The following is a 12,022-nucleotide window of genomic DNA, read 5'->3' as shown; positions in this document are numbered from 1 at the left end:
TGGTCCTACAGACGCTGAGGTTTCTCACAGCCCTGACTTCTTAGGAATGTCTGAAGTGAGGTCAGATTGACTTCATTCATTGGTTACTTGGTTACTTGCCTTTTAGCTGACACTGTTCATCCAAAGTGACTTACGGGGGACTAATTGCTGGGGTTAAGTAATTTGCTCAAGTGCGTAATAGTGCAGGACAGGGCAGGATTTTTGACCTCAGTAACTATCTAGTTCCTGAGTCACCCCTGATTGGCCCTAAACCGGAAACCTTTGTTTTAGCAACCCAGATTTTTACCCATTACCCCAATTTCTTCTCATTATTACAGCGCTGTGAGATAAATCTGAAAGCATTAGCACATTTTTGGGTCTTTGCACATTTGTCATTGCAAGAGTGGGCCATATCTGTTAGGCATTATGAAGCCACAGGCTAAGATGATTCTTGTTAATCAACGCCCGCAGAATCAAAAAATATCCTCGCTAAACATCACTACAGGCCTCCTTCACAGCAAATCATTCTGCATATGTTTGCAATGGCTCTCACACTGCAAAACCCATAACAAGAAGTTCCAAAGCAAAGTCGGCTCCAAGAATGGAAGGCTTACTTTGGTGCAAAACAAGTGCCTTATAACAATTAATAAATAAATTGTATTTAAAACATAAATATGCACTCATTTTATGGGAAACTTGATCAACTAGATGTGGAGTCCCAAAGAGAAACATGGTTGTTGAAAAAGGAATCAAGAATTTGTGGAACTAAGACTTGGCAGACAAGTTGTCAACCAATCTTAAGAGGTCCCAGTGCTCACCCCTGCTGTACCTCATACCCTCCCCCTGACTGAAAAGGCCTCTGATTCAATGGTCAAACGGTCAACGATGAGGCCAACAGATACCAGCGCTGTCCCCTCAGTCTTGACGTCTCATTTGGGGATCTCCAGGGCCGTTACTGCAGGTTTGGTCTTGAAGTACTGATTGAAACGTAGCACGGCATACCTAGACAAGGAATATGACAAAATCAGCAATTTAAGAATGGGATTGAATTAATTGAATCAGAATTTTACTTCATTTTTAAGGGCATATTTATCTCCAATAATTGATATATAATATTTTTAAATAATTTTTTTAACAAAAATAAAAATCCTCCATTTGTCGAATACTTAAACTGAATATAGTTTTGACCAATTATGGCTGTTATCTATAAAATCAACATGATTTTTTAAATGTATTTATGTATTAAGTACTATGTTTGTAATGTTATGTATTATGTTTGTAGCACTTTGAGTAGGCTATAATATAAAACACATAGAAATGCATTATTAAATATAACTGCAAAAAATACATTTACATTTTTTTATGGTTCTTATGAAATATATCAAATATTAGATAACATTAAAAAAAAAGGTTTCAACAAATTTCAGTGGCATTATTGCCCTGAGACCTGGTTAAATTTTTGCTCTGAGAGACACCGAAGTTTAAATAAATTTACATCATAATTTTTTTATCCTTTTTCTACATGCAAAGAGGCAGATTTTTTAAACAGGCTGTGAGACCCCTCCTGATCTCATCTGCGCAGGCAGGGATTTGTTGTTTAAAGGTGCAGCTTGAGAGGAACCACGACCTGTTGCTTGGAAACTGGCGATGTAGGAAGTTTACAGAATATATTACTTGAGCCAGTTTAATAAAAGTGAGCCACGACACCAACAAAAATATCCTCAGCCTACGGATGACATAACTCACCCGAAAAACCAAGTCGAGAATAACTTAAGTAAAGTTTAATTGTGGTACATAGTACAGATACACAACACTGAAGATTTCGAGTGCGGTTTAGGTGGAGTGCCAAAGTCACAGAGGGTGGCAGGCCACAAATCACTTGTCCTGAATCAAATCTGCTTTTCACCACTTGAAAACAAACACCATTGACAGGTTTCTATGGGCAATAGAACTAAGAGTCCGCACCCATTCATGCGCAGTATGTGGGAGAGCTTCATATAAGACCTTTATCTCCAACTGAAGCATTCATACACGGATTCAGGTCTAATGTATTTTTAAGTTTCAAAGATAATGGACACTGTTTTAGGACTCTATTTAGCCATGAACCCAAGAGATCTAACCTTCAATTCAGGTGTCATGCGTTTCTGTAAGGTGAATGGTTAAGGTGTTAACTTTGGTTTGAGGCAATTTCTGGTCAATGAATTACTTGTAAACTGAACTTTGGCCAAATTATATTTTGACTTACATAAAATAAAATTTCAGTCAATGCATAAACAAATGGAAATCGGAGTATATGCATATATATATATAGGTAATATTAGCAGGTATTTGTTGTTGTTCTTTTTTTATTTTTATTAAGTCATTTTGTCTGATTTGTCTAACATTGCAATATTCAGGATTTTTTTCCTGAATAGAATTTTAGATTAGGTTACACAAGTGTATTAAGTTACTTGCCTGGTTATTGGCTCCTTTAGCACTTTTTGTCACTTACACTGTACACTCTTTATCTGCCTTTAACCCCCATTTCTCTTGTTGATAATGATCTTTATGCCTGTATAAATGATACAAGGATGAAAGGCTGGATACGCCGCTTACCCGAGGAAGTCAAACTCGATGGAGGAGTACTTGGCTTGGATCAGGGCCCAGAAACCCCAGAAGAAATGTGAGGCCTGCCAAAGCGGAAGAACAAGAACTTTAGGGGAAAGCCTTCCAGCTCAGTCCACACACAGATGTATCACTGACAGCAATCATCATGCAACAAACTTGTAATCCAATACCTTGGAATAAACAACCATATATCAATTTCATAAATCCTGCATTATCAAAACATTTTCTCCTCTAATGTCCTCTGCACATGCAACACTTACCAGAGCAAATTTGTTGACTTGTACGTAGAGCGTCTCCAGTTCACTCTGGCTCACCTCCTCACCTTTCTTGGTGAAGAGCTTGTAGGCCTGCAGGTAAGTGTGCAACCAGTCCAACTGCATCTCTCGACTGGGATAAAGGTTATAGTCGGGTTCACTCATGCCTGATGAACACACACACACAGAAGGGTAATGCAAATCAGTTCCCAGAGCATCATTTTTTATGAATGATATTTGTTTTATGCTGCTTACCTGCAAATTCATTGAAATGATTTCCAATGTCAAATGCTTGATAGTTGTAACTTGAATATTCATAATCGATGAACCGAACATGACCTGGGGGGAAAAAAGCAAGAGGGTTTGATTCATAGTAAACAAGACAAAATATTAGTCTTAAGTGCCTTTTCAAACAAAACCCCCGAATTTAATGCCATAAGTGAAAAGTGTAACACTGGCTCTATAGCGGTGTCAACATTGCTTTGTTTGTTTGAGCCGCCCAACATGTCAAATTCTGGCTTAACCAAATGCAGGGCGTCATGTTTGCCTAAACAATAAAACACGGGAGGTAGCATGGAAGAGGCGGCAGTTGTGTTTGAGAAACCTGGAACCAGTCAAAATGTTTGACATTTTGTTGCAAGAATGCACACTGCAGCTTTTTTAACTTGAGTGCTAAGACAAAAGACAGGTGTTTTTTATTTGTAAAGAAATGAACACTTTTATTCAACCAGAACACATTCAATTGATCAAAAGTGACATTGGAGACATTTATAATGTAATGTTACAAAAGATTTCAATTTCAAATAAATGCTTTCTAATCATCAAAGAATCCAAAGTATTGTTTTCATCATTGATAATAAAAAATGTTTTTCTGCAGTAAATCAGCATATAAGAATGATTTCTGAAGGATCATGTGACACTGAAGACTGGAGTAATGATGCTGAAAATTTTCATTATGATGCTGATGCTTTACATTAAAACAAAAAAACTGACATTTTTAATTGTAATCAAATTTTACAGTTACTGTATTTTTTATCAAATAAATGCAGCCTTGGTGAGCATAAAAGACTAATAAAAACACTAAAATTTGTACAGACGCTTGGGATATTTGAATGGATCATGAACAGTGGGCTATGAAATTACTAATATTATTTTTCTCACCCATATGACTTTGGCTACACCAGCAGAACAGAAAAGCAGAGGCAGAGAAATTTAGTGCAGTTTGATAAAGTGTTTATGATTAAAGCATTTATGATAATAATTTATAGTAAATATGGTCAGTTTGATTCTATATTGTCAGGATGTTGACATATTACCCACCTTCCTTTACGTTGTGAATGATGTTCTTGCAGAGCAGGTCATTGTGACAGAGCACTACAGGAGAGCCCAGCTGCGACAGATGTTCCTTCATCCACATCATTTCCTGTTCAAGCACTTCCTGACTGGGCACTTCCTGCTGAATTCTAAATAATAATAAAAAAACACGAAAAGAGATCAGTGATTCAAGCAAATGGCAGAAAGACTAGAGTGTTTGACAACACAATAATGCCACAAATTAGATTGTTGCTTATAACTGATGTTCGTTTGGGAAAATAATTGGTAACACTTTACAATAAGGTTTCATTTGTTAGCATTAGCTAACATGAACTAGCAATAAACAACACTTCTACAGCATTCATTAATCTTCACTAATGTTAATCTCAACATTTACTAATAAAGATCAAAAGTTGTATCTGTTAACATTAGTTAATGCACTGGGAACTAACTTTAACTATGAGCAATAGTAGAAATTTGTTGCATTTGTCGCTAACTAATAAAAATACACCAGTTCATTTTTAGTTCATGTTAACTCAGATCCATTTAATAATATTTACTTTTAATTTTAACACTGTATTTCACTGTATATGTTGAAATAAATATAGCATTGTATGTTAAGTAATTAAACTGTAAAAAAATGTTAACAACTGGAACCGTATTGTAAAGTATTACCAACAATTTAAAAATGCTTCAGTCATTTATCTTAAGGATGGATTAACAAAAGAGAAATTAAGGCAGTGATAATGTGGTCCAGTCCCACCAATGAGAAAGCCCGTCTGAGTGACCACTCTCCCCTTATAATGGGCTTAAGGAGCTATTTCTAGAATCTCCTTTTGCCATGCAGCGGCTCACACAAAACCCAGCTGCCTCTCTGACTGATCTGTGATTTGTTGCATGCTTTTTTTCCATAAGTTTATGACTTGTTTTATAGTATTAGGAAACTACCGAGTAAAATCGTCCTGTTAGACATTGGGGAGTAATAATAAAATCTCTATCAGAGAAACTCTAGTTTAAACAAATGCTTTAATGACTGATGACGTAAATGACTTTGAATGTGCATGATCTCTGGCTCCCGATAAACGTCAGCTTTTAAGAGCCGGCATCTTTGTAAGGAAGACAATTGAGATGATTATGTGACATAACAGCTCTGAGCATGAGATTAGATGGACAAATACAATCTGGATCTCATGAAACACCTGTCTAAGCTAAATCTAAATTCTAATGTGCCTTTCTGAGCTGTGATGAGTTATAATCTACATTTTTATGAGATAAGTTAAGTTTTAAAGAGGACCTATTATGATTTGTTACATTTTTAACTTTCTTTAGTGTGTAATGTTGCTGTTTGAGCATGAAAAAGGTCTGAAAAGTTACAAAGTCAGTTAAAGGGTTAATTCACCCAAAAATGAAAATAATGTCATTAATGACTCACCCTCATGTCGTTCCAAGCCCGTAAGACCTCCGTTCATCTTCGGAACACAGTTTAAGATATTTTAGATTTAGTCTGAGAGCTTTCTGTCCCTCCATTGAAAATGTATGTACGGTATACTGTCCTTGTCCAGAAAGGAAATACAGACATCATCAAAGTAGTCCATGTGACATCAGTGGGTTAGTTAGAGTGTTTTGAAGCATCGAAAATACATTTTGCTCCAAAAATAACAAAAACTACGACTTTATTCAGCATTGTATTGTCTTCCGGTTCTGTTGTGGATCCGCGTTCAGTGATGCCGCTGACGTAAGACGCTGCTGACGTGTGTCTGGTGTGTGTGTGTGTGTATTCTGGTTCTGTTGTGGATCCGCGTTCAGTGCCGCCGCTGACGTAAGACGCTGCTGACGTGTGTCTGGTGTGTGTGTGTGTGTATTCTGGTTCTGTTGTGGATCCGCGTTCAGTGCCGCCGCTGACGTAAGACGCTGCTGACGTGTGTCTGGTGCGTCCGTGTATTCGGGTTCAAATAAATATGGCTGGGCAAAAAAATGCAGCGTGCGTCTCCAGTTTCCAGCGTGCGTCTCCCTCAGACTGTAAACGAAGCTCGGGCGCACCAGACACACGTCAGCAGCGTCTTACGTCAGCAGCGGCACTGAACGCGGATCCACAACAGAACCAGAATACACACACACACACACCAGACACACGTCAGCAGCGTCTTACGTCAGCAGCGGCACTGAACGCGGATCCACAACAGAACCAGAATACACACACACACACACCAGACACACGTCAGCAGCGTCTTACGTCAGCAGCGGCACTGAACGCGGATCCACAACAGAACCAGAATACACACACACACACACCAGACACACGTCAGCAGCTTCTTACGTCAGCAGCGGCACTGAACGCGGATCCACAACAGAACCAGAATACACACACACACACACACACACCCCAGACACACGTCAGCAGCGTCTTACGTCAGCAGCGGCACTGAACGCGGATCCACAACAGAACCAGAATACACACACACACAGACCAGACACATGTCAGCAGCGTCTTACGTCAGCGGCGGCACTGAACGCGGATCCACAACAGAACCAGAATACACACACACACACACACACCAGACACACGTCAGCAGCGTCTTACGTCAGCAGCGGCACTGAACGCGGATCCACAACAGAACCAGAATACACACACACACACACCAGACACACGTCAGCAGCGTCTTACGTCAGCGGCGGCACTGAACGCGGATCCACAACAGAACCAGAATACACACACACACACACACACACCAGACACACGTCAGCAGCGTCTTACGTCAGCAGCGGCACTGAACGCGGATCCACAACAGAACCAGAATACACACACACACACACACACACACACCAGACACACGTCAGCAGCGTCTTACGTCAGCGGCATCACTGAACGCGGATCCACAACAGAACCGGAAGACAATACAATGCTGAATAAAGTCCTAGTTTTTGTTATTTTTGGACCAAAATGTATTTTCGATGCTTCAAAACATTCTAACTAACCCACTGATGTCACATGGACTACTTTGATGATGTCTTTATTTCCTTTCTGGACAAGGACAGTATACCGTACATACATTTCCAATGGAGGGACAGAAATCTCTCGGACTAAATCTAAAATATCTTAAGCTGTGTTCCGAAGATGAACGGAGGTCTTACGTGCTTGGAACGACATGAGGGAGAGTCATTAATGACATCATTTTCATTTTTAGGTGAACTAACCCTTCAAGGCCCGTGTATACTTCATTTTCGCCTCGTCTTGCAAGGCTTTCAAAGCATACTCAATGATGAGCACGGATGGAAAATTGAATTTCTATACAAGTTCTCTGCAAGACGTCAGTCACAGAGTTGTGCAGCACAGAGTTGTGTCATTTACGGGACATTTGCTCAGAAGGAAAAAAGAAGAAAAGATCCGCCATTGCATGCAAACTTTAGAACTAGAACCAAGACAAAACTGATGGAGAATGACATGCTGCTTTGTTTACTCCCTGAGGGTTACCTGGCGTTAGAGGCTTGGTCAGTGAACTCCGTGGCCACTAGCGAGAAGTACTTGCGCATTTTGATCCACAGGTTGGGTTTGGGGATGCAGCCATTGTGTGCGTGGATGGCGTGAATTCGGGCCATTTCACGGGCGATCAGTCTGCCAATAAAAACGAAGGAAGATGTTGGTCAAAACTGCAATGCTCAGTTTCAGCCTAAACACAATGCCTGGAAAAATCTGTTTATGTGGAAAAATGGATATTAGTCCAAGGTCACCTGTGTAATTTGCAATACGGTTCACTGTGTGCCTGGAAGGAGATTACGTGACCCTCATGAAGGGAATGAACACTTCAGTCTCGAGTGCACAAGAACGTCACTCCAAATTTGCAGTTAGCTTAGACTATATGAAGAACGTTTCCACAAGCCATTCTTCAATATTTAAAGACATGTTTCAAAGGGTGACTATTATATGCTGTACATTTTATCATTATATACATTATACTTCTATTCAGCAAGGATGCATTCAAATGATCAAAAGTGACAGTAAAGACTTTTACATTGTTACAAAAAAATTATATTTCAAATAAATATTAAGCAGCACAACTGTTTTCAACACTGATAATAATTAGGAAGGTTCACATCAGCATATTAGAATGATTTCTGAAAGAACATGTGACACTGAAGACTGGAGTAATGATGCTGAAAATTCAGTTTTGCATCACTGGAATAAATTACATTTTAAAAATATATTCAAATAGAAAACAGTTCTTTTACATTGTAAAAATATTTAACAATATTACTGTTTTTACTTTATTTTTGATCAAATAAATGCATCTTATCAAATAAATAAAACCAACCTTACAACCCCAAACTTTTAAATGGTATTATAAACTGATTTCAGTGTGTATGAAAAATATTTGAATAATAATAATAATTTAATCATTTTAACTCATCACATTGCATTCTGGGATTCTCTTATTTGCGAAGAATACATGTTAGCATCTGGTCAAAAGAGGTATAATTATGTAATTAGTATAATTTATAAATAGTACAAGGTTTTGGACTGAGCTAAGGTCAGTTTTAATGACTTCACTATTATAGTTACAAAAGACAAAAAATATTCCAGAAAATAGGCCAAAAACTAAGATGAGTGTGTTCAATTCAATGTGTTATTTTTAGAAACGAACACCCACACTTCTATTTTGTGCCGTGTGCAGAACGGACCCACCTGAGTAACACAGGATCCCTGACGTCTTGAGTATCCAGAGCGCGTCCTTGCATGAACTCGTAGCAGATGCCATTCTGGAAGGTGCAGTAAAGTCGGGGTGCGCAACCGTTGGCGTGTAGAACTTGGAAGCTCTTCAGTTCATTGTCTCGGTCCACGATCAGCTCCGTCTTGTTGCCGTACACCCTCACCAGCACCACATCCTCGTCGCAGTCCTCCACATAACACCCCACCAGTTTGTTAGTTGTGCCATCTGTGAAAAGCTGAGGGGACAAAAAAAAGGGACATAAGGCTCTCTTGATCAAACATTTCAACTGCAATCACAGCTACTTTTTTTACAAGATGGATAGACATCACAGTCAAATTGAAATGGCTTTCAAATCCAGTTTTACTTCCGTAATGTAATGCATGTTGACTCAAACTAGTTTATGTTGACAACCTGTTAACTGTCCGTGGGACACTTGGCATGCTTTTTTATTATGCCTTTTTCCCTATTACATATTGACGGTTGTGATGTGACGTCACACACTGTGGCATCTTTTTTATAAGCATGAATTGAACATATTATAACAAATAGTAATACATTCAAATTGTAAACATATACAATCGACTCGACTTTACGGTTTATGCTTAATAAGGGGTGTGAAAGAATAAAATAAGCCATTTTCAATCATTCAAATGTCAATCATGGTAGAGCATATGATAAATCGGCAAGACTTTAAATGCTTTGTCCTTGTGACAATGTATCCCACAATTCATTGCACTGGCCCCGCCACCCACCAATGCATTTCTGAGATTCCTGAAATGACTAATGTACCAACAGCGGCAGTGGTCGATATACAGAGGATGAATTCATCTCTGAGCAGGTGCCGTTTAGACCGTTCAACAGTTTTGTCGAAAGGTTACAACACTTAAAACTTGCGTCTCAATAGTAAATGGGTTTAAGATACACTGCTGAAAGCAAATATTCCACAACCATCTGAACAAACTTTGTAATTAACAAGCAGAAAGTGATATGTAGGATGGTTTGAACCTCTAAAAATAGTTTGAATGGTCAGTTGAGTGTAGGCCAGGTGGCTATCATCAACAAACACAACACAATAACTAGCCCCTTTTGCCAGTGTCACATGACCATGTGGCTCTTCTAAACGTCTGGAACGCCGGAGCTCATCTGATGAATGGCATCAAAATGCCACGCGCCAACAGAGGAGCTTTATTTTGAGCATTTTGGCTTCATTCAAAGGACTGTACCAAAGCAGCTGTGAACAATACGTTTGGGCACAATGCTTGTTTTTCATTGATGATCTATCTGTAAACAGTGCCTATTAGGGGTGTAACAATATACCGTGTCACAATACATCGCAATACAAAAATGCAATAGTATGTATCGTGGATAGTGACAATATGCATTGTGTATAGTTCATCCAAAATAAAAATTACTATGGGAAAACAATTCAAGTTTTCAGAGTTTTAGTGTCAGTACTACATTAAACTGCAATATACACTCACCGGCCACTTTATTAGGTACCCCATGCTAGTAACGGGTTGGACCCCCTTTTGCCTTCAGAACTGCCTCAATTCTTCGTGGCATAGATTCAACAAGGTGCTGGAAGCATTCCTCAGGGAGTTTGGTCCATATTGACATGATGGCATCACACAGTTGCCGCAGATTTGTCGGCTGCACATCCATGATGCGAATCTCCCGTTCCACCACATCCCAAAGATGCTCTATTGGGTTGAGATCTGGTGACTGTAGAGGCCATTTTAGTACAGTGAACTCATTGTCATGTTCAAGAAACCAATTTGAAATGATTAGAGCTTTGTGACATGGTGGAAGTAGCCATCAGAGGATGGGTACATGGTGGCCATAAAGGGATGGACATGGTCAGAAACAATGCTCAGGTAGGCCGTGGCATTTAAACGATGCCCAATTGGCACTAAGGGGCCTAAAGTGTGCCAGGAAAACATCCCCCACACCATTACACCACCACCACCAGCCTGCACAGTGGTAACAAGGCATGATGGTTCCATGTTCTCATTCTGTTTACGCCAAATTCTGACTCTAACATCTGAATGTCTCAACAGAAATCGAGACTCATCAGACCAGGCAACATTTTTCCAGTCTTCAACTGTTCAATTTTGGTGAGCTCTTGCAAATTGTAGCCTCTTTTTCCTATTTGTAGTGGAGATGAGTGGTACCCGGTGGAGTCTTCTGCTGTTGTAGCCCATCCGCCTCAAGGTTGTGCGTGTTGTGGCTTCACAAATGCTTTGCTGCATACCTCGGTTGTAACGAGTGGTTATTTCAGTCACTGTTGCCCTTCTATCAGCTCGAACCAGTCTGGCCATTCTCCTCTGACCTCTGGCATCAACAAGGCATTTCCGCCCACAGAACTGCCGCTCACTGGATGTTTTTTCTTTTTCGGACCATTCTCTGTAAACCCTAGAGATGGTTGTGCGTGAAAATCCCAGTAGATTAGCAGTTTCTGAAATACTCAGACCAGCCCTTCTGGCACCAACAATCATGCCACGTTCAAAGTCACTCAAATCAACTTTCTTCCCCATACTGATGCTCGGTTTGAACTGCAGGAGATTGTCTTGACCATGTCTACATGCCTAAATGCACTGAGTTGCCGCCATGTGATTGGCTGCTTAGAAATTAAGTGTTAACGAGCAGTTGGACAGGTGTACCTAATAAAGTGGCCGGTGAGTGTATAATGTTAATAATGCAATGGGGGGATATTTGTGGGTCCTGATAATGCCAAATGTCTGATGTTACCAGTAAAAAGTGTCCTACGTTATTTTAAATACATCTAGTCAGTGACAGAGTGCAAGCATGTTCGTCTAAAATAATTCTGTATTTTCAGCTTCAGAATCATGAATATTTTTATTCTGGTGTCAACATTGTCCTGTGCATTGGGTTATCAGCACCAAGTCCAAGCCTATTCATTTACACCCACACTGTCTGTAATACTAAATTTACCATTTTAATCAACAGTAAATTTTTTGTTAACCTTTTACCATATGTCTTGGAGTATCGCAATGCTATTGTATTGTGAGTTCAGTATCGTGATATGTATCGAATCGTCACATGTGGGTATCGTTACGCCCATAGTGCCTATCTGTGTGGAGGTAGAACGGGATTAGGTTCATTCAGCCTGGCTTCAAAACAGTGAGTCTACAAGAGTATAGA

General features: G+C 39.6%; 1 protein-coding gene across 1 annotated transcript in view; it reads right to left on the bottom strand.

Moving 5' to 3' along the window:
- Positions 1-320: 320 nt before the first annotated feature.
- etnk2 (ethanolamine kinase 2) overlaps positions 321-12,022 on the bottom strand; it is a 16,888-nt gene continuing 5,186 nt past the window's right edge. Inside the window, exons 2-8 of the mRNA XM_056243564.1 lie at positions 8,836-9,095; positions 7,627-7,767; positions 4,161-4,303; positions 3,096-3,179; positions 2,847-3,007; positions 2,575-2,648; positions 321-981 (exon numbers count right to left, since the gene is read on the bottom strand). Of these exons, the coding sequence (XP_056099539.1) occupies positions 909-981; positions 2,575-2,648; positions 2,847-3,007; positions 3,096-3,179; positions 4,161-4,303; positions 7,627-7,767; positions 8,836-9,095 (936 nt within the window). The 3' untranslated portion in view covers positions 321-908. The remainder of the gene's footprint in view (positions 982-2,574; positions 2,649-2,846; positions 3,008-3,095; positions 3,180-4,160; positions 4,304-7,626; positions 7,768-8,835; positions 9,096-12,022) is intronic.

Source organism: Rhinichthys klamathensis, unplaced genomic scaffold (genome assembly GCF_029890125.1).
Source record: "Rhinichthys klamathensis goyatoka isolate OS25496 unplaced genomic scaffold, OSU_Roscu_1.1 h1tg000810l_1, whole genome shotgun sequence".
Taxonomy (NCBI): Eukaryota; Metazoa; Chordata; class Actinopteri; order Cypriniformes; family Leuciscidae; genus Rhinichthys; species Rhinichthys klamathensis.
This window is presented reverse-complemented; position numbering and strand designations above follow the sequence as displayed.